The sequence below is a fragment of the Mus pahari genome, chromosome 11 (assembly GCF_900095145.1).
Source record: "Mus pahari chromosome 11, PAHARI_EIJ_v1.1, whole genome shotgun sequence".
Lineage (NCBI taxonomy): Eukaryota > Metazoa > Chordata > Mammalia > Rodentia > Muridae > Mus > Mus pahari.
In genome coordinates this window covers 72396331-72419226 of record NC_034600.1, presented here as the reverse complement: position 1 = coordinate 72419226, position 22896 = coordinate 72396331, and the positions used below count along the sequence as shown (strand labels likewise).

At 49.6% G+C, this 22896-nt stretch overlaps 1 protein-coding gene across 1 annotated transcript in view; it reads left to right on the top strand.

Annotated features, from left to right (window-relative positions):
- Positions 1–22896, top strand: part of Trio (trio Rho guanine nucleotide exchange factor) — a 299667-nt gene that overhangs the window by 273238 nt on the left and 3533 nt on the right. The window contains exons 41-54 of the mRNA XM_029543932.1: positions 1000–1089; positions 2481–2573; positions 3609–3659; positions 3883–3960; positions 4810–5001; positions 7991–8168; positions 9259–10067; positions 13813–14060; positions 15453–15591; positions 16387–16414; positions 16589–16751; positions 16971–17092; positions 20412–20490; positions 21356–21556. Coding sequence (XP_029399792.1) covers positions 1000–1089; positions 2481–2573; positions 3609–3659; positions 3883–3960; positions 4810–5001; positions 7991–8168; positions 9259–10067; positions 13813–14060; positions 15453–15591; positions 16387–16414; positions 16589–16751; positions 16971–17092; positions 20412–20490; positions 21356–21556 — 2471 coding nt within the window. The remainder of the gene's footprint in view (positions 1–999; positions 1090–2480; positions 2574–3608; positions 3660–3882; positions 3961–4809; positions 5002–7990; positions 8169–9258; positions 10068–13812; positions 14061–15452; positions 15592–16386; positions 16415–16588; positions 16752–16970; positions 17093–20411; positions 20491–21355; positions 21557–22896) is intronic.

The window sequence follows — 22896 nt, the reverse complement described above, 5'->3', positions numbered from 1 at the left end:
GCCTTGTCTAGCTAAGGCACATATTTTCCAGAATTCTTTATATATTTTTTTCTCCTGTTTTTTTTTTTTTTTTTTTTTTTTTTTTTCTCCTCTTAAACTTTGGGTTTCCACTGTGTGTCTGCACTGCCAGCAGTATGTCTAGTCTTGAGATGACAAGCTTGCTTCATCTGTGCTCAAGAGAATTTCCACCAGCCTCCGGAGTAAGAAGAATTGCAGAGTGTGCCCATCATTCTGTCAGTTTCAGCTGGTGGTTCACAGCAAGTGCACATGTTGAGCTTACGTCAGTCACAAGTGCTTTTCCCCCAGGCAGTTACTGAAGCAGCAGAAGGGTTGTGTAGACCTCTGCCCGGACAAGAGAACACTGAAAGGATCTGGTGTTTAAGGGGATGAGTGACTTGTATTACGTCATCAGTGGCATCCGGAAAGGAAGCTGGCATGTTCCACAGCAGGTTTGCAGTGGTGACAGATCCTTGCTGTGATGCCAGCTGTTCACCCCACTGTGGGCCTGTGCTGCATGGGCACACGCGTAGACATTGGGGGACGACAGTGGTACCCTAGTGTTGTTTGAAAGAGATTTTTGACCTAAGAGAACCACAGATAGGCCCCAGGGACCCTAAGGGGTCTGCATACATAGCTTTGAAAGCCTGTTGTCCCTGTTTTTCCTGCCATGGGATCTGAGATTATAAAGACTTACTAAAAACAGACCAGTCACTGGGACTGTTGGCAGCCTGGGCACGATGGAAGTGTCTCCTTGAGCTGCCATTGGTGTTGCTCCTACAGGTGAGTGAGTGAGGGATCCCATCTGTACCAGTTGTAAGAGCAGATGGCTGTTTCAGAGCCTCAGAGCCAGGGCGGCCAAATGCCCCAAATCTGGAATGAGCTCCCCAGCGTGGCAGCTTTGCTTTAAGATGACCACTTTTCTGTGTGTGGTACTGTGTGCTCCAATGGGCTAGTGGAACTGTCAGTGCTGTAACCGTCTGTTTGCCTTTTGCTTCCTAGGAGAGACGATTGCACATGTACATAGTTTATTGTCAAAATAAACCAAAGTCTGAGCACATTGTGTCCGAGTACATCGACACCTTTTTTGAGGTAAGACTCAACCTGGGAACGGGTGGTTCCTTACTCTTGCTGTACTGTGATTGCTTGAATTTAGAGTGCCACGACATCTCAAGACAAAAGGATCCTCACCAAACTGGCCTCAGAGATGAGGCTCCTAAAGCTTGCTTTGTGGACTATAAATCAGGGAAATGGGTGTGGACTGAGACTATAGTCACAGCCCCTGGCAGAAGACTGGGTGCTTAACAATAAATGGTTTGGCCAGGCTAGGTGACGCACGCCTTTAATCCCAGCACTCGGGAGGCAGAGGCGGGTGGATTTCTGAGTTTGAGGCCAGCCTGGTCTACAAAGTGAGTTCCAGGACAGCCGGGGCTGTACAGAGAAACCCTGCCTCGAAAAACCAAAAAACAAAAACAAAAAAAACAATAAATGGTTTGAACAGTTCTCACACCTGGGAACCCTGCTACAGGGTAGCAGATCGCTAGGTCAAGGCTTCCTTGGGCTACATAGCAAGATAAAGTTCACCCTGGATAACTTAACAAAACCCTATCTCAAAATAAAATAAATGACTTAAATATGAAATGGCTGGGAGCAGAGTTCAGTGGTGTGCTTGCGCTATGCCTACGGTCTTCAGTTCAGCTACCTGTAATGTGTGGGAAATGGCTCCAGACTTTTGTTTTGGTGGTTGTGGTTGTTGTGGTTGTATGCCTGGTGCCAGTGGAAGTCAGAAGAAGTGATTGGATTACCTAGGGTTATGGCAATTGGGCCGTATCTTAGGGTTTTACTGCTGTGAGGAGACACCATGACCATGACCATGACCATAACCAAGCAAGTCTTATGAAGGAAAACATTTAGTTGGCTCACAGGGTCAGAGGTTCCGCCCATTATCACCATGGTGAGATGCATGGTGGCCTGGAGCAGAGATGGTGCTGGAGAAAGAGCTTGGTCTGCGGGCAGAGAAAGGAGACAGCCACACTGGGCCTAGCTTGATCGTGTGGGACCTCAAAGCCTTCCTCCACAGTAACACCCATCCTAAGAGTGCCACACCCTATCCGTCAGGCATCCAAACCCATGAGGCTGTGAGAGCCACTCCTATGCAAACCACCACAGGCAGATGGGCAGTAATAAGCACGCAGTGGATGATGGGAACTGAACCGGAGTCCTCTTAAAGAGCAGCCAGCACTCTCCCTCCAGCACTGCAAGCAGTCAGGCAGAAAGAGAGAAAAAGCCTTCGAGTAAACAGACTTCTCTGGAAATCCACTCAGGAAGGTTCAGCCTGAGTGTTTAAATCCTGAGAGATGGGAAGCTTCTGTTGCCTCCAATTCACAGGACTGTTAGAGCTATAATTATAAGGAACAAAATGTTGCCGCTTCACCAACAACACCTGAGGTGCCTCGGTTTTGTTTTCCTCTTAAAATCCCCAGGACTTAAAGCAGCGCCTGGGCCACAGACTGCAGCTCACTGATCTGTTGATCAAACCTGTGCAGAGAATCATGAAGTACCAGCTGCTCCTGAAGGTGAGGGCTGAGGGGGCGAGAGCAGTAGTTGGTCACTCTGCTATGAATGGGCGGGACTCCCCTCACCGTCCACACCTCCACCTTGTGGGAGAGTGTTATGCTGCCTTCTTACTGAGAGGCTTGTTATTTCTGGTTCCAAGTGTTTCCAAGTAACTCTTTACACTGTTCTTCAACAGTTCACGCCTCTCACATTCTGAATCAAGTTCTTGTTTGTCTGCCACATACCATGGAATGCTAGTGATTTTTCTTCAGCTCTATCAACCTCATTTTTAAATATATGTATGTTTTATGTGTATGCGTGTTCTGCCTACTTGTATGTCTGTGCAGCCCATATGCCTGGTGCCCCTGGAAGCCAGAAGAGGGTGTTGGGTCCCCTGGGACTGGAATTGCAGATGGTTGTGAGCTGCTGTGTTCAACTGAGCATCAAACTTAGGTCCCCTGGAAGAGCAGCCCACTCTTAGCTGCTGGGCCATCTCACAGACCATAATCGACCTAATTTTTTAATCTTCTAGGAATTTTTACAAGATTTTTTACTTTATTTTATTTTATGTGTTTGAGTGTTTTGCCCTCATGCATGCCTGTGTACCATGTGTATGCCTGGAACTCATGGAGACCAAGAGAGGGTGTGAGAACCCTTGAAGTCAGAATCACTAACAATTGTCAGTCGCCGGGTGGGGCTTGGTGTCCCTGGATCCTCTTCAAGGGTGGCCTGTGCTCTTAACTGCTGAGCCAGTTCTCCAGCCCCTCTTCTTAGAGTCTTAAGAAAACTAAACTTGGAGTTCCCATATGGCCTAGAGAGAACTACGAATTACTTTTAAGTTAGTAAGCACCATCAGGGATGACATCACATGAAACTTTGGGCCTGCATGTGGAGAGAGGCCACAGCTATCTCAGAATAAACTGGGAAGCAAGGACAGCTTCACCATCAGGATGCCATTGTGCATGGTTCTGAGAGGAGAGAGTGTGACTGTGAACAACCCGAACCAAAAGTGCCCATTGCACTCGCACCACGTCTCTCTCTCCGTTTCCTCACAGGACTTCCTCAAGTACTCAAAAAAAGCTAGCCTGGACACATCCGAATTAGAGGTACTTAGGGTTCTGCTACTCTCTTGCAAACCCCTCCTGGCGTGGGATCTGGGCCTGGGAGGGGCTGCTGAGGGTGTGGGGTCTCTGATGTGTCTGTATTCCGTATCTGTACTCTGGAGGTGTGGAGGGAGAGAAACTTAAGCTGGAGGTGTAGTGGAGGGTGGGCACTGACGGGTTCCTGGAAGGAGTGTGAATGCTAACCCTTGCTTCTCCCCACCCACAGAAAGCTGTAGAAGTCATGTGCATCGTGCCGAAGCGCTGTAATGACATGATGAACGTCGGGCGGCTGCAGGGATTTGACGTAATGCGTTGTTCCTTGAGGGGCCCTCCCCTTCCCATATCTTTCCTCTGCCCCGGGTTATTTCTATGCACATATATTCTTTCTTTCTTTCCTTCCTTCCTTCCTACCTTCCTTCCTTCCTTCCTTCCTTCCTTCCTTCCTTCTTTGTTTCTTTTCTCCTTTCTCCTCTCTCACTCTCCAGCATGACTGACTTTCTTTCCATCTTTTTTCGGGGCCTTCAATTTGCTTTGGGGAGCCTTTCTCTGCCTGAGGCCATGAAGTGAGCAGGGCCGTGCTTTGCCTCTGACAGCCTCTGCATCCTCTCCAGGCATCTAAAGCCACAAAAGCTCCTGCCTTCCCTCATCCCTGGGAGGCTGATTTCAGGACCACTGGGTTCTTGAGTCTAACCAACCTGTACAGGTTGCAATCTCTTTCTATTGCCAACTCAGACCAGAAGCTGGTCCTCCAGTTAACTAAGAGGGTGGGAGACCCTTTGACGTTCCTTGCCACCTGCTCACTGGAGCATTAGAGCTTAATGCTCCAAGCTTGTGCTTCTCAGACTGAAGCCCGCAGTCTGTACTGTGGAGACAAGTCGGGGAGAGGGATGGTGGCTTTTGGTCAGAACCATCCCTAAAGAAGCCTGTACTCACTCTCTGCTTCTGAGGCCGTTGGTTTTACCCAGGGCTGACAAGACTTTTAACTTGAAGCATTGTTCCGCCTGGAGCTAGGGATTCATCACAGTAAAAGAATAAGCTCTGCAGCTCCTAGAAGAATGTGTCATTCTGTGGGAGGGAGCCAAAGGAAACAGGCGATTGGTCACTGAGAATGTAATGTTTTCTTTCCCCCCTCCCTCCCCTCTTCTTGTTTTAGGGTAAAATTGTTGCCCAGGGTAAACTGCTCTTACAGGACACATTCCTGGTCACAGACCAAGATGCAGGACTTCTGCCTCGATGCAAAGAGAGGCGAGTTTTCCTTTTTGAACAGATCGTCATATTCAGCGAACCACTTGATAAAAAAAAGGGCTTTTCCATGCCAGGATTTCTGTTCAAGAACAGTATCAAGGTAAATTAATGCCTGCGAGCTTCATGTGCCAGCACACATACCTGTCACACTAAGAACTTTTCTGCTTAGGGTCACATTTCCAGTGCTCATTTTATTAAGTATTTACAATACATTTTAGTGCACCGTTGAATCTTAAAATTGCACCTGCCTCTTTCTGCTTTCAGTATTCTGGAGCTGCTGTCTGCAATACTGTATGACTATATTTAATACCTATGTGACTACAGCCATTGGGCAGTGTGCACACCACTGCCCTCTGGAAGATCATGTAAAACTTAGCTTGCAATTCCAAGCTTCACCTTCAGAGTCTTGGCCTAGGGCCAAAGAAAAGAGCCCACTAAGTGTCTCATTCTCTATTCAACAGAGGGGTCCTGGGGGTTCTTCCTCTCACCGGGCTCCAGAGACAAGGCAGCTACCCCCTCCGCCCTAGGGTAGCTTGCCCTCTGGTGGCTGAAAAAGGTGAACAGACAGAAAATAATCATATGAGTATGATCCTAAGTCTGTAAAGGAGACAAATCAAGGATGACATAATGACAGAGAAGAGCCCTGAAGCCAGCAGGTGGTCCCTAGGAGATGTGTGCTTGCACACATACACACCCTAAGCTCTTGCCCTGTCTGCAGCTGTGCAGGAGAGTTCAGGATGAAGATGTGTTCCCCTCTATGAGGGCCTCCTGTACCAACACTAGGGTCGTCATCACAGGTGCCAAGGAACTGCATATGCCCTTCGAGTCTATTGGCTTCATGGTATACTGGTGAGGCATGGTACTCTCTACTATAAAGCTCGATGCTTGTGGACTGTCATACAGTCCAGTGGTTTCAAGTGCCGGCACCAGGGGAAGGTTGATCCGTGGGCACAGCCTTTGAGCCATGTGATCTTTCGCTCACGAGGACCTGTAAAGGCTTCAGAGACGGGCAAAAAAAGAAGAGCTGCCATGGCCTGAAGCAACTCTTTGTGTCCCATGCCACCCTATTGCTGGCTACTGCGGGACCTCCCTCCAAGGCATGCCAGTATGCTGACCCACCTCTTAGAATTTCTGTTCACAAGTCCGTGGATGGACAGCCACCCCAGCACCTCTGAAGTTCTATTGATGCAATATATTATGTCTCTGCTGCTTCTGAGAGGTGATTTTCTGTACTTTCATCATAACGTCAGATATACTTGCATATCCTTTTTGATATTTGAGACAATAATCTCTTTTTTTTTAATACATTTGCTTATTTTTATGTACTCTGTCTGTGCTTGTGTGCTTGTGGGAGTCTGTTCTCTTCCATCACAAGACCCCTGGGATCAAATTCAGATCACTGAGCTTGGTGACAAGTGACTTTATATGATGGGCCCTCTTATGGGCCATCTTAATATGTGTTTACTTTGGGACAGGGCTTTTCTGTGTATCCCTAGCTGTTCTGGAACTCACTCTGTAGACCATGCTAGCCTCAGACTCAGAGATCTGCCTGCCTCTGCCTCCCAAGTATAGGGATTATAGGCATGCGCCACCATAGCCTGTGAGCTTTTATTTTGGAGAATGAGTAATGACCAGTTACAGAAGAGGTTTTGAAATAATTACTAGGTAATTGTTTCAGCTGTTAGTCAAGCCTTATATCGGCCTTTGCAACTAAGACTTTAAATGGCTTTCAAATCCTTCCTAATAATGATTAAATACTCTTTACTGAAGCGCTGCAAACAAAGTCTTTCTGGTTTCAGGCCTTTTTGTTTTTTTAAGTTAAAAAATATTTACTATGGGCTGGTGAGATGGCTCAGTGGGTAAGAGCACCCGACTGCTCTTCCGAAGGGCCAGAGTTCAAATCCCAGCAACCACATGGTGGCTCATAACCATCCGTAACAAAATCTGGTGTCCTCTTCTGGAGTGTCTGAAGACAGCTACATTGTACTTACATATAATAAATAAATAAATAAATAAATAAATAAATAAATAAATAAATAAATAAATAAATGAAAAATATTTACTATATACGTATATACACTGGCAACTTAGCATTGGTACCCAGGTATATTTATGAGTGTACATGGTATATGCATTTGGGCACACATGCCACACTGCACATGTAGATGCCAGACAGAAAGCTCTGTAGAGTTGGTTCTCTCCTTTATATTTATGTGGACTCCAGGGATGAAGTCAGGCTGTACAGCAAGCCCTTTTACCATGGAAGCCATCTCAGCAGCCCCCAGGATGGGACGCAGTTCAAGCACAAAGTGCGAGTGTGCCATGCTCACTTTATATGCATAGCCTGAAGGCACGTCTTCACGGCAGGCATCACTCAAGACCATACAGGGTTTTCGGAATGCTTGACCTGTGATGGTGTCTGAGGCTAATAGAACTCAGCTAAAACGTAGCTGTTGCCATGTCAATATAGGATGAGATTCATTTCATACTTTAATTTCTGTGGCAAAATGTATATAACATGATATTTGCCTTTTTAAGTGTTTTCTAGGAACAGCTCATTGGCATTAAGTACCTTTGTGCTGGGCCACTATCCTCAGACCCAGGGGTCCTTTCATCTTGCAACATCCCCACTGTCCCCTCCCAGTAGCCCTCGACAATCCCATGCATCTTTCCGCTTCCAGGATGCTGTGCTTGTGGAGTCTCATATTTATCCATGTGAGGGAGCAAGGTTGGCATAGTGTTTCAAAAGTCTGACCATGCCGGGCGTGGTGGCACATGCCTTTAATCCCAGCACTCGGGAAGCAGAGGCAGGCAGATTTCTGAGTTCGAGGCCAGCCTGGTCTACAGAGTGAGTTCCAGGACAGCCAAGGCTACACAGAGAAACCCTGTCTTAAAAAACAAACAAACAAACAAACAAAGTCTGACTGTGTTGTTTCAGTGCATGTCAGAGTGTCCTTCCTCTCCCATTAAAGCTGGGTACCAAAGGCCCCGCAGCAGGTGTATTCTGTCGGCCATCCTTCAGTTAGTTGGTGAAGACCCAGGATGCCCCGTGCCGTAGCTGTTGTAAATAACGACTTTCTGTTTTAAAGGTGAGTTGCCTCTGCCTGGAGGAAAATGTGGAGAGCGACCCCTGTAAGTTTGCCCTGACGTCCAGGACGGGCGATGCCGTGGAGACCTTCGTTTTGCATTCATCCAGTCCAAGCGTCCGGCAAACGTGGATCCATGAGATCAACCAAATCTTAGAAAACCAGCGCAACTTTTTAAACGGTGAGTTACCCTCTGACTGGCTGTGTCTCCTTTCTCTAACACACACGTTTCTGTGTCTCAGCACTCTGCATCACGTATTGATAGTGACAGAGCTTACTGTCTGCTGTATCTCTTGCAGATAGGAAGCTGAGGCACAGCGGGCTGATAATTTGTCTAGAATGTCACAGGGTTTTGGTGGCAGGATTTGGAGCGGCCACTCCACCTTCACTGAGCGATCCTCGGAATGTATTGTTACGTTCTGCCGCGCTTAGGTGACACAGTAGGAAAGGAGGTGACACAGTAGGAAAAAGAAGTTTGAGGCGATCAACCCGAGGATATGACACTGATCAAAAATGCCAGAATCCCTGGCAAGTGCATTACCTACCCAATGAAAAAGCACATCATGGGTGCATGTGACTGTGCACACCTGTAACCTTAGCACTCAGGAAGCTAAAAGCGAGAGCATTACAAATTCAAGGCTTGCCTAGGCTATATAGCAAGACTGCCTGTAGATAGACAGACAGATAGACACTTATCACTCCAGTGATTCTAGCGAAGCTGATAAGCCAGCAGCGGTTATCAGCCCTCTTCCAGCCCCCTCCTATCTGCAGTAGTCCTGTGACTGCCAGCTCCCACTCTTATGTTAACTTGGCGGATAATGAAGAGAATACAGTTGAGAGTTAAATGCTTATTGAATCAGCCCTCCCTGCATTCTTTTCTGCATATGCACGTTCTGTGCCTAAGTCCAGACCATGTTGCAGTGTCCCTGTCTCAGTAAAACCCTCTGCAGGACTTTCTAAAGTCAGGAACAGGGACATTAAGTAGGTGGCACTGTTGGCCATTAGTAATCTGCCTGGCATTTACCCCAGGCTGCCCTCTAGCTCACTGACCAACAAATTATGTTGACCCCTGGGGTAGGAGTAGGCTCCTATGACCATAAGCATTTGCCTGAATTAGCTCATGGACTCTCAAGCCCTTCTGGTTGTGTGTGGCCTTTTTAATAAATAAATACACACACACACACACACACACACACACACACACACACACACACACACACTGGAATTTGGTGTCCTAACTGACTCTCTTCTGTTAAATTGCTTGCTTACAGCCTTGACATCACCCATCGAGTACCAGAGGAACCATAGCGGGGGCGGCGGCAGTGGCAGCGGGGGCAGCAGCGGCGGGGGCGGGGGCAGCGGCGGCAGCGGGGCCTCCAGTGGAGGCAGCAGCAGCCATGGCAGTGGCCCCAGCAGCTGTAGCAGTGGCCCCAGCTCGAGCAGGAGCAGGCCCTCCAGGATCCCACAGCCTGTCAGACACCACCCCCCCATGCTGGTCTCCTCTGCAGCCTCAAGCCAGGCAGAGGCAGACAAGATATCAGGTATGTCTGCTCCCAGCCCCTCACTGCCTACCCCCAGCAGCAGCCTGGCCCTTGAGGTCAGCCTTGGCCAGCCCAGCAGGCTCCCCCTGAGTGGAGACTCCGAAGGTCATGAGCGAGAAACAGAACCCATTCCCAAGATGAAGGTGATGGAGAGCCCCCGGAAGGCCCCGGGGAGTACTTCCGGTACAAGCCAAGACGGAAACACCAAGGATGCCCGGGGGAACCTGGGCTCACTGCCTCTGGGCAAGACTAGGCCTGGGCCCATCTCGCCGCTGAACTCTCCTCTCTCCACTACGTTCCCTTCTCCTTTTGGCAAGGAGGCCCTTCCTCCCAGCAGCCCCCTGCAGAAGGGGGGCTCCTTCTGGAGCTCCATTCCTGCTTCCCCTGCCAGCCGGCCAAGCTCCTTCACCTTCCCGGGGGACAGTGACTCCCTCCAGCGACAGACGCACCGCCATGCTGCCCCCCACAAGGACACAGACCGCATGAGCACGTGCTCCTCGGCCAGCGAGCAGTCCGTGCAGTCCACTCAGAGCAACGGGGTAAGAGTGCCAGGGAGCCTGCGCCCGTCCACCCCACCGCCTCTGTCCCGCCAGCTCTTCTAAACCTCCGTACTAACTCCAGCTCTCCAGCACTGTGCAGCAGTGACCGCCTTCTCCAGCTCTCCTGTGCATTGTCTGAGTAGACACGTCCGTGGCCTCTGTGTGTACACTCGCGTCCGTGCCCTGTGGGGCTGCGCTGGCACCCAGCCACCAAGCGAATGCAGCCACTCTAACCCCTCTCGGGACCACGGACAGCGCCTGCTCTCCTCTCTACTAACCTGCTTCTCGCTTTACTCCTGTCTCCCTGTTACAAGAGAGCGCATCATTAATCTCAATGCAGCATCTTTACGTCTTCAGTTTCTGACCAGCAAAGCATCTTGGGACTTGCTCTTTGGGCCCTGCCTCCTCGCTCACATTTTTTTCCCGCTTTTTGGAGGGGTCTTTTCCTCTGTTCTCTACTACTCACAATGAAATGTATAACTTCTAAGCTTCTCGCTCATTGCTTAGTTTTGCTCTTTTATGCCATAGTTGTCTTCGCTGCTTTTTTTTTTTTTTTTGAGTCATCTGATGAAAAAAAAAATTTTTTTTTCCTCAAGAAAACTTCCAACATCAAGTCAAAACAAAATAAGATGGCATTAGGGAGCAGAAATCTACCCAGTGGGAGAGTTCCCTCTATCCCCAAGTCTCCTGGAGAGACACTGGCCCAGGCGCCTTGACACCCGACTTCTCCAGAGATGGCTGGGCCTCAGGCCTCCAGAGAGGATGCGGGGGCAGGTCGAGTGCGTCTGCACTGGGGTTCCGGCTCGTTTTGCGGTCACGTGCATTGTGTTCTCAGGCTGAAGGGTGTCTCTGCTGGGCTCCCCCCACTCTGGCCTCCTCACTGTCCTCCAACTATCTCCTACAGGGCAGGCGACCTGGCCCATAACACTCCTAAGGCATGCGTGAGTGCACAGAACTGTTCTAACGAGTGTATGCTTGATCGCTTTATAAATTTTTAAATACATTTCCCTAAAAGGGTCTGTGTCTCTCATTGTATATATATTTATACATAAAATCTAGCTTTTGCATGTTTCTTTCCTCTGGACTTCTATTAATCCCTCATTCAGACTCTTGACCTTATCTTTGTTGTTGTTGTTGTTAGGTATTTTGATTAACTCAGCCTTCCTCTTTATTTGTGGAAGAAATTAAGAAGTGGGTCTCGATTCGTTTATTTACACCTGTGTAACCACTAAGTGGCTAAGTAGGTGTCTGATGGTGGGCACTCCCCATGTCCTTGCTATGGACTCTCCATCCCGTGGGAAATGGGGACAGCAAGGGAGCTTCCACCATGATGGGAAACGCTAGGTGGGAGGACAGCCCACTGACAAGTCACACCCCAGACCCCAGGCCTGGTCTCCGCACTGTGACCCATACAGAACGGGCCTGTGACATCTCCTGTGCCCCCTAACCTGTGCACATTTCTAGTAAGCAGAGAGACGCTTTCAGGTCTGTGTCCCCAAGTGAGACACTGCTCTAGCACGGGAGCTGGGCCTGGGCATAGCTCCACCCAGAGGAAGGCATGGTGCATCACACCAGGCCAGAGTCTGTTACATCAGGGAGTGGCCTTTCTGCCTCTTACTGCTGCTCTTGTGGAAGGTAGCTTGGAAAAGGAAGTTGACAGGCTGGGTTCTGGTCAGCGTGCCTCACATCAGGGTAGGGATAGGAAATGTCCCCTGGCCCTCTTCCTGGCTCTGGCTGCAGGGGCCATTGGAGGGCTAAGTTGCTAGCAGGTCAGCAGGGACTCCTTCCCTGGGACTACCTCTGAGGGACTGTTCTGGATTGTAGACAGGCTGCCGTGTCTGACCTCTGGGAGTGTACTTCCTCATGCTCCAGATTCTGCTGAGGTCAGAGCAGGGTGCAAACAGATGACCCCAAGCTGACTGGAAGAGCCTGTCGGCTGAGCTACTGACAGACTTTCCCTCCCACTGCCATGAGCACGCACTAGAGTAAGCCCGAGCCCCGCCTCCCTGTCACTGGCTGGGTGGCCTGTGCACACTTATCACCCTACTCTGGGGGGCAGATAGATGGCCATGCTCTACAAATAGCAAGGAGGCTGTGGGAATTGAGGAAGACCCATCTGAAATGCCTGGTGTCCATCCAGACCAGAGGTGACAGGAGCTGTGATTGTTGCAAATCACTCCAGTTATAGATGCTGCCCATGGCGATGCCCTAACCGTGGCAGCTGTGGCACAGAACGGAGTAGGTTACATTTCTCACACATTTGCCTCAGCATCCCAAAACTGCTAGGTCCTGCCATCTAAATCAAAACACCAATGTCCACACTGAAAATCCAAAGGGAACACGCATGGCACCTCTGAACTGAAGGACAGGCAGGAAGTAGGCACCATGGGATGGGACAGGGGGTGGGGACAAGAGCGAACCATCTCACAAACATGAGTGGCAGGCAGTTCTTCCGTGTCCTCAGCAGTTCTCATGCACAGCCTGTCCATGCAATGCCCAGCCCGTCCATGCAATGCCCAGCCCGTAACTGGTGTGTTGGCTTCCCTTCCCACCTGTGGCCTTACAGAGAAGAGCAGGTGGGTCTCGTGTCCCCTCAGCCATCTCAGAACAGTGGTCAGCTGTCTGCTCCAGCAGGTTCTGACATGCTCAATAGGCCCGGACTGCCAAGCGTGGCTGGGCCAGGCGATCTCTCCCACTCAGTGTCCCAGAGTACATAGCGGGCGGGCCTTTGAAATGTTGACTTCCATAAATAGCTTGCAGCAACAGTATAAACGCTCACAGACACCAGGGCCTGGAAGCCATTCCCAAAGAGGGACCCTGGGGAAGATAGCTGTCTGTCTCCACCTTTCTTCTTTCCTGGAACAGTAAGTCACCAGTCAGGTGAGACCATGGGACAGGTGGCTGCCATTGGTGTCCTGTACATTCAGCTCACGTGCCCAGCTGGAGACCTTAAGGAACCAACTCAGTTTTACTTTTTGCAGTCTTGTTGCATTGACTGAGTTACTGAACAGGCCATGCAGGCCAACCACCCCTCAGTCACTGACCAAAGAAACCGGATGCTCTTGAGGCCTCAGGATAAGGGCAGTGGAAGATATCCCCACAGCCACTGAAAGGTCTCTTCCACAAGGCTTGAAGGCAGCTGTGTGACGTTCTGCCGTATGTTCCCATAACAAGAACAACATGAAGACCCTTGAGGCAAGCTCAGGCACAACAGCATCCGCTGAGGGACATAAAGGAGATGGAGCGGCCGTCCCTAAGAGTAGCGTGTTAGGGGATCAGCCTTTCAGGTCTTCCCTGTTCTTGGTTTTTGGTTGGTGGGGGTAGCAAAGGTTAGGCAAACAACAGCCTGTGACCTGGAGTGCACATCCCAATGATGGCCTTCTTAGGAAGATTTGGGGGCCACATGGCTAGCCAACAGCCTTCAAAGTTAACACATGTTTGAATTGGAAACACCCAACATGGCATCGCTAAAGAGGACACAGCGAAGATCCAACTGCATCAGGCCCCCAGGGCATCAGCACTCAGGTGGATCTTTGGGAGTTGTTTCTCGATGGCTGAGCAAGTTGTTGCACAGGGGACACTAATCGGAAGCGAGTGTGGAGAAAGGAAGAGTGTGCCGTCTCCCTGTCTGACTGCCGAGCCCACCTGTGGGCTGGCGCCATGGCTCGAGGTGAGCAGTGGCTGCGGCTGTCACGCCTCCTCTCAGTCCCTGTCCACCCTGTTCTCTTCATCTCTTCCCCTCCAGAGTGAAGGCAGCAGCAGTAGCAACATCTCCACCATGCTGGTGACACACGAGTACACGGCAGTGAAGGAGGATGAGATAAACGTCTATCAAGGAGAGGTCGTTCAAATTCTGGCCAGCAACCAGCAGAACATGTTTCTGGTGTTCCGAGCCGCCACTGACCAGTGCCCTGCAGCCGAGGGCTGGATTCCGGGCTTCGTCTTGGGCCATACGAGTGCAGTTATCATGGAGAACCCCGACGGGACTCTCAAGTGAGTGGCAGCAGTGAACAGCCTGAGCACGGACACTGGGGGGGTGGGGGTGGGGTATAGCAGCCATTCCAAGGAGTACTGCAAGGCTCTGGAGGGAAAACTGTGTCTGTTCGTGCACATTTACCTCTAAGCTAATTGTGTGATTCCCCAAGTGAAGGGCTAGCCCCATCCCAACAGATCCCTAATACCTCTTTTGTTTGGGTCACTAAATAGCCAGGGAGCAGGACCTCTTGAGAGACACATGATCATCATTCACAGGCTACAGGAAGGTCTATACCAGCAGTTCTCCACCTGTGGGTCAAGACCCCTTTGGGGGGGTCAAATGACCCTTTCAAAGGGGTCACTTAAGACTACCAGAAAACAGATATTTACATCATAACACATAACTGCAAAACTGGTTATGAAGTAGTAACAAAATTAATTTTATGGTTGGGGAGGGGTCACAATGTATTAAATGGCCGCAGCATTAGGAAGGTTGAGAACCACTGGTCTATGTGGTGGCGTTGCCATGAGCTCTTTATTACCCGCAGGCTGGTTGACGTAAGCCTGAAGTCATTGAGCATTATCTTAACTGAGTCCATATTGCTTTTTCAAACTTTTTCTCTTCCGGGAACCTCCCTGAAATGTCAGAGACTAGCCACACTTCTTTAAGAACTGTTAATGCCTTTGGAAAACAGTGCTGCTCAGCTGAGCGGGCACCTGCAGGAGGCTGGTACTGGGGGTAGATGCGTCCATTCATCCCTTCTTCCCTCCTTCCCTGTCTCCGGGATAGGCAGACAGCAGCAAGTGTATTGTTCAGGACCCCTGCTCAGAGGCCTTCAGTGTCAGCCTGGCCTTTCAAAGAAACGTACAGGATTAAAGCCTCATGTTCTATGGTTCCTCAAAATACATTTGTGAACCTTGGCATGAGAACTCTTCCGAGAAACAGGCCCACTGAGGAGAACTGAGGATAGGCAAATCACAAGGTAGACTTGCAAGGGACTGGCTCTCGCAGTTGTGGAGACAGGAAAATCCAAACTGCTGCCACCCATCAAGTCTGAGGTGGATTCCTGGAGAGTTCCCTTCATATACCTTCACCTGACTGGACAAGGAAGGGCAAGCAGCTTTGCCTGGTCCTGTCAGTCAAAAGTACCCTCGAAGAGACCCTGGGAACGTTGGTCTTCTCGGCACAGGGTGGCCAAGTCAAGTTGATACAGAGTGAACTGTTACAGGCACCTTTGTATCTTAATCATTAAAATTTGCATAAGGAATGGCTGGCTTTGTCACCTGCTTTGTGCAGTCAGTCTTAATGGGATCTCAGTTTATCATGAGCCTTTCTCTGACACTTTCCCGGGGACAACTGCTGACCATGGCGAAGGAGGGATCTGAGCAGTGTGGTCTTCTCCTCCCCAGGAAGTCAACATCTTGGCACACAGCACTCCGTTTAAGGAAGAAGTCTGAGAAGAAAGAAAAAGACGGCAAAAGGGACGGCAAGTTGGAGAATGGGTACAGGAAGCCACGAGAAGGGCTCAGTAACAAGGTCTCTGTGAAGGTGAGAAGGGCTCAGTAACAAGGTCTCTGTGAAGGTGAGAAGGGCTCAGTNGAGAAGGGCTCAGTAACAAGGTCTCTGTGAAGGTGAGAAGGGCTCAGTAACAAGGTCTCTGTGAAGGTGAGAAGGGCTCAGTGACAAGGTCTCTGTGAAGGTGAGGAGGGCTCAGTGACAAGGGATCTGTGAAGGTGAGGAGGGCTCAGTGACAAGGGATCTGTGAAGGTGAGGAGGGCTCAGTGACAAGGGATCTGTGACGGTGAGGAGGGCTCAGTGACAAGGGATCTGTGAAGGTGAGGGCTCAGTGACAAGGGATCTGTGAAGGTGGGTGTGAGAGAGCAGCCAAGAGGAGGGTGGGGAAGATCAGCCGCTGCAGACCCTAAGCTGGGCCTTGCTTGAGGACGCCCTTGTTGCTCACAGGAGCAGCGTTATACTGGCTCTCCCTGCACTAGCTGGCAGCCGTGCTGGCACATGACCTACTCAGACCTGGCTTTTCCACCTGCACACCGCACTAGGTCCGTGTGGTGTCAGATAATGTGGGTAGGTCAGTTGGCCTCAGCCTGAATCCTAGAACAGGTTAAGTAGCGTGTTTGTGAATAAGAAGCTAAACCGCAGCTGGTTGGTATGACACGGCATGGTCAAGGGCACGTAACAGCAGCAGAAGAGAATTGGGTCTGTGGTTCCAGACCAGCCAAGCCCCTCCCACAGTAACGGTAGCCCTGGAAGCAGTCTCCTCACTGAAAATAGCTCCCGGTTTTATTACCTACAATTTACTAATTTAGGAATCTTTGTCTTTTCCAGCTTCTCAACCCCAACTATATTTATGACGGTGAGTTCTGTTGTCTGTCCTCCAGTCTGAAGGGTCACGGGACTGCGGGCTCCGTATCAGAGCATCATGCCTGTGCCCTGGGATAGCGCGTGGTATTCTGGGTTCCCACTGCTTTTGTAGGAGCCCGTGAGAGAGAAGGGTGACTGGCATTGACCAAACTCCCTTTCCTTGCAGTTCCCCCAGAATTTGTTATCCCATTGAGTGAGGTCACATGCGAGACAGGGGAGACCGTTGTTTTTAGATGTCGTGTCTGTGGCCGCCCCAAGGCCTCAATCACCTGGAAGGGCCCCGAACACAACACTTTGAACAACGACGACCACTACAGCATCTCCTACAGGTGAGCAACTGGGCCAGAGCAGTCTCCTGGTAGGGGTGTGGCTAATCTGATTACTCTGTAGCTCGAAATGCACTTGTCGGTATGATTGGAGTCATTTCTTTCTTCCAATGCCTTGGGCACTTAGTCTGTGGGAGAGCTCATACCTGGAGAGGGAGATAGAGCTGGTGCTTAAAGGTGCCAAGCCCTCCTGACCCCAGCGTGTCCTCACATGTGCGACAGTGACGTTGGGGAGGCCACTCTGAAGATCGTCGGTGTGAGCACAGAAGATGATGGTATCTACACCTGCATCGCTGTGAATGACATGGGTTCAGCCTCGTCTTCTGCCAGTCTGAGGGTTCTAGGTAAGCCTCCGGGGGCAGGGTGCCTCTGCCAACAGTCCCCTAAGTGACTGGCCTGAGCTGAAATGTACACTCATGTCCTCTGATCTTAAAAACGTGCCCTCTTACTCAGTCTTCCAGCTGAGGCTAAGTTGCTTCATGAAGCATGTGAGTGAAAAGGAAGTGGGATGGTAGGCCCAGGTGTGTCTCACAGCCCTTCAGTGAGGCGTGGGCTGCTGAGCCCAGTGTCTTCCCCAAGTATCAAGCAAGGAGGGCATTCCCTACTTGTCAGCGGTTCTGGCAGTCACACCTACAGACCAGCAGGATGCTGTGTTCTCTGCAGCTAGCTCTGTAGACAGAATCCTGCCTAGTGCTGGTCAGTTCCCATGACTGTGCTTGATTTGGGTAGGTGCTCAGAGCAGGGCGTGCATAGACTGGGTTCCAGCGGTGCTGCCTGAGGACCACTGGATACACCAGGCATCTCTAAGTGCCCGCCCATCCTCAACTGCTTCCAGCAGGGCAAATAAAAATCAAACTAGATGTTGAATTGAGTTCTAGAGTATAGACGGTAAGCAAAGTTCGTCTAAAACTTTTATTAAATCATAGAAATGGCATGTTATAGTTATGTGATTGTGACTTAAAGGAGAGCAAGATCTTCAAGTTAAAAGTAAAGAATCAGTGATTTTCTCATTAAAAAAAAATCATACAGACTATAGAGTTGGTTCTTAATAAGCTACTCCCAATAACTCAGAGTCATAGTCATGTTTGTCCCATGTGGATCTGAGCGGGAAAATTACAGAAAGGGAAATGTGTAGATTCCTATCACAGAATCTTCAAGGTCTTCAGAAAAAAAAAACCCTATCTTGTCAGACAGGCCATTCATGGAGATTTTCTGTGATTTCCAAACTGCACCCTGAGAAGCCCCTTGATTTGCGGGCATGGGTGGTGTGCGGCTTAAATGAGTTCTCGGCAGTCCCCACCAGTGAGCTGTCCTGTGTAGATCCTTCTTTTGCCTTGTGCTCACCAGAGTGTTGCTCCCACCCTGCTGACCCTGAGCCCTGGAGCTCTTAGACACATTGGTACCATGGCCATGCACGGGCTGGCTCAGAGCAGAACAGTTGCAGCTCAAAAGTGAGGCTAGGGAGGCCTGTCCTGACACCTCAAAGATGCATGTGTGTCCCCACCAATGGAGCAGGATGGAGCAGGTCAGGCCAGGGTCCCCTACAGTAAAAGTGAGGAGCGGTGACAAGGAGGAGCCCGGCGCTTTGAGTCTGTGTGTCGCCACTTCTTGAACTGCTTGGGGATCAGAGACTCAACTGGTTTCCCTCTTCTGTGTATGCGCAGTATTTGGAAGACAGTTTTAAGGAATCTAATAGGAATGTTTTTGTTGGGAAAATGTTTGATTGTATGTGAAAGAAATCGGTGTTTCTTTTAATTAAAAGCTTTTTAATATGCCATGTATAAGTTCTCAGCTTACATCATTTCACCCTTCTTCTCCTACTCCAATTTCTTCCGCACCCCCCCACTCCCTCTTCTTTATTATTGCTATACACACACGCGCCGACATGCACACACACACACACATCACTCTGTTGTTGCAGAAATTATTTTAATTCTGTCCCCAAGGTTTCTACCCCACCTTTAACCAATTAGTCCCCGAATGAAGAAGCCTTTATATTTACGACAAGCCTTAAACAACTCAACAGCTAAGCAGCTGCCTCCCCTCCATGCTGTTAGACTCTACTGTCCTATCGCTAACCCTGAATTATTACTTACTATGTTTCATCTGGGCTGCTCTTAACTCCAGTCAGCCAGCCTTCAGGGCCATGTTTTTATGGCTCAGTTAACCCATGGTGGTTTCTCCTTCTTCCTCTACCTTCTTCTTCCCTCATGGTTTTTCTCTGATCTCAAACCTGGGAAACTTACACACACACACACACCCCATATCTCATCTGCCCATCTATTGGCCATTGGCATCTTTATTCACCAGTCAAAACTAGCTTGGGGTCAGGGTCACAGGGACAACTGCTCCCCCCCCCCCGTTAGCATTACAATAGACAGTAAAAGACAAAAACCTCTACACTCCGAGCTAATTTGCTATTACTTGAATGTTTATGTGTTTAGAAATGACCACTTGGGATAGGGCAACCTATCGGGCTCATCTCTAGAGAACATTGATTCTTTCATCTCTCTCTGCGCTCTCTCTCTCTCTCTCTCTCTCTCTCTCTCTCTCTCTCTCTCTCTCTCTCCCCATTAATTAACCTATAGCTCTTCATCTAGGGGTGAGCCCTTGTGAAATTCCCTCTATGTACATTGTCATGTCAGCTCATGGTGTTGTCATTGTGCGAGTCTTGTTTAGGAGTCTTAACGATTCCTTTTACATAAGTGTTTAGAAAAATCTTCTTGTTTTCCTTAGGGCTTATATAACACCACATTTACTACTAACAAGTGACTTCCAGCTGACACATGTGTGACAAAACGGTCCATGTTTGCAACATACTTATAAATCAGTTACTCTAAAAGACTGTGGACATTAAGGAGACATGGTGGAACCCTGCATTTCTAAAGGATGTGTAAACAAGCATAGTTTGCAGGCTGAGTCTGAGTGAACAGGATGGGGCTTACTATAAATCCTCAGGCTGGGGAGATGGCCCAGGGGGTAAAAGCAGCTTTCTATACAAGCATAATAACTTGAGTCTAAATCCCCAGACCCTATATAAACCTCCAGGCATGGTGTTGGAGTATGTAACCCAGTGCTGGGAAGGCAGAGACAGGAGGGAATTTGGGATTCACCAGACTCCTCCAGGCTCGGAGAGAAAATGTCTAGGAAATAGTCAGAGTAATGGAGAGGGGCTCCCTGTGTCCTCCACACAAGCACATGCACACTCAAGCAGTGCTAGGCATTAGACATAAGTCTCAGGTACAGTTGTACATTTTTAAATAAAAGTAAGTTGACTTATCTAGTATTTGACTTAATCTAATACAGCCACAGTATTCGATTCTAACATGAAGTCAGTGCCTATGAAGTGTTCACGGGATATTTCACATCTTCCGTCCGTGTTCCGAGTCCCGTGCATCCGTCTTACTGTGGCACGAGCATGGGTACCTATCAGAGATGCTCGGTGGCCACTCGGTGGCTGTGCTGGACAGTGCAGATTTGTGACCTCTTAATGAGAAGCTCTGCTTCAGGGACACTCAGGAGCCGAGGCGGAGACTCACACCTGTAATGCCAGCACTGGGAAGCAGAGGGAAGAGGGCCGCCACCTTGTAAGGCTGTTGACAGAGACATGGCTCCAGAAAGGAAAATCGAATGCACTCAGGCAAAGCGGTGCTCTTCTTGCAGGTCCAGGGAGTGACGGGATCGTGGTGACTTGGAAGGGTAACTTCGACGCCTTCTACAGTGAGGTGGCTGAGCTTGGCAGGTATGACAAGGAGCCCAGAGTCTCTTCCACAAAAGTAAGATCACTCACTGTCCCAAGGCCGAAAACAGAATGTTACCACCCATAGAAGTGCCCGCCATGTGCTTGGTGCTTGGTGTTGGTGGCTTTATGTCCCTGTGACAGTACCTGACAGAAACAGCTTAAAAGAGAGAACAGGGTTCTTCTAGCTCACGGTTTTAGAGGAAAGATGGCATGACAGAAACCAGCAACTATGCTCTCTCCATATTCCACAGTTAATAGTAATGGGGCAGCCACCTACTGACCCTCCACCTCCCCAAGGGAGACGGGGTAAGGAGATTAACTTACCCCACAGCCTGCCCTGCCTGTGCTACACTCCCATAGATTGCCCCTGGGTGTGTAGAATGTGCTTCCTCCGAGAGCAAGGTCATCTTATCCATAGAAAGTCAGGTGCAGCCCAGGCTCCCGGGGGTGCATGCACGTGAGATGCAGCACCAAGACCTGACCCCAGGTGAAGAGACAGCTTGCCTACCCTGCAAGCAAGCTTAAACCAACAAAGCGTGAGCCTCTCTCAGGAGTGGGAGGGACACTGACAACGGTGGGTGCTTGCCGTAGCCTCAGAATGGTGAGGTTCTCCAGGGTCTGAAGGTAGAAACTGCATGGTGAGGGCAAGACTCTCAGGAGCCGTCCCTTTCGCCTCATTCAGGGGTCAGGAAGCCCAGGGTCTGCCCGGTCCCAGCATGAAAAGTGGAGCTGCCATTGGGGGCCAAGGGGTGGGGGAATGGCAATGCAATGACTGAGCCATCGCATCCTTTCCACATGACCCAGCCAAGACGTCACCATCCCATGGACGTGGCCCTGTATAATTTCTTCATGATGGGTTTTACAGGGGCAGGTTTGCTGTAGTCAAGAAATGTGACCAGAAGGGAACCAAACGAGCAGTGGCCACAAAGTTTGTGAACAAGAAGTTGATGAAGCGTGACCAGGTCACTCACGAGCTTAGCATCCTGCAGAACCTCCAGCACCCCCTCCTCGTGAGCCTTCTTGACACCTTCGAGACCCCCACCAGTTACGTCCTGGTTCTGGAAATGTGCGTAATCAACCTCCCTCCTCCATGTCCTTACCTCAGCTCCCGGCACTTTTCCTGATCCTGATTATTCTCTGAGAAAATGGGCTCGTGGTTTTAGCATTCATAGGACTTCTACAGAAATAGATTTATTGTTAGAGACTACTGTTTGGAAGCTCTGGTCACAGCAAAACCATTTGAGTGTTGGGAATCAAACCTGGGTCCTGCAAGAATAACTAGTGCTCTTAATGACTGAGCCATCTCTCCAGCCCCTCATCCTTGGCGTCTTTAAATGCACAGCTATTGGCAAACTGTCAGGAGCTAAAACAGTACAGTAGGTGTGGAAAGCCAGCATCTGAGCCCACATGCCTAGGAGGCTGTCTGGTTAAGCCCAATGACCAGCAGCTACTGCCCACCTTCCCCAGGGATTCTGGACCAATGAACTCTCTCACGTCCTTGTCAGAAGTCACCACAGCCTTGGTCTAAAGTTGCATGTCTTTCAACTGTAGATTCGCAGTGGATGGGCCAGGAATGTTGAAGGGAATGTGCTTATTTTACAGTGCAAAGTTGGGCCCAGTGCCTTATTTATCCTGGCAAGGACCAGATCACTGGCCACACCCCCAGATCCCCCTCCCCCCACCCCACTCTTATTTCTTTTTACTTGAAAGTTGTATAATGTGTCTCTGGGCAGCTTTTCCATTGCATGGCAAAATGTCATCACCAAGATATTGTACAGAAGAAACCATTGAACTTAAGGATTCACCATTCCATGGTGTTGAGTCCAAGACTACCATAGGTGGAAGCATGGTGACAGGCAGGCCGGCATGGCGCAGGAGCAGTAACAGAGCACTTCCATCTGTCCCATCCATGAGCACAAGGAAGGGGGAGGGGGCTGCTAAGGGGTAATGGTGTGGGCCTTTGAAACTTCAGTGCCCACCCTCAGTGACACACCTCCAACAAGGCCACACCACCTAACCCTTCCCAAACAGTTCGACCTACTGCTATATATACTTGCAAGCATTCAAATATATAAGTATATGGAGGCCACTCTCAGCTAACCACCATGGTGCAGCCTCATCAGACTATTAACAGAACTTTCACTAGTGGGTTACAGTTTCTCACTAATGACCATTCCTTGCTGGGCAGGTGGTCTGCCTTCCTATAAACTTCTCTTCTGAGAACCGCGAGTCTGCAGAGCGGTCTCCACCCAATAGCAGCTGTTCATGAGCCATGAAACCTTAGAAAATGTGTGTGCTGTCTCTACCTCTGCTTCCTCATCTCTGAAACGGGACAATGATGCACCCAAGGTCGGATGAAGAAACACTACTAACGTTTAGGCTTAGAACTTTGTATTTTTTTTTTTT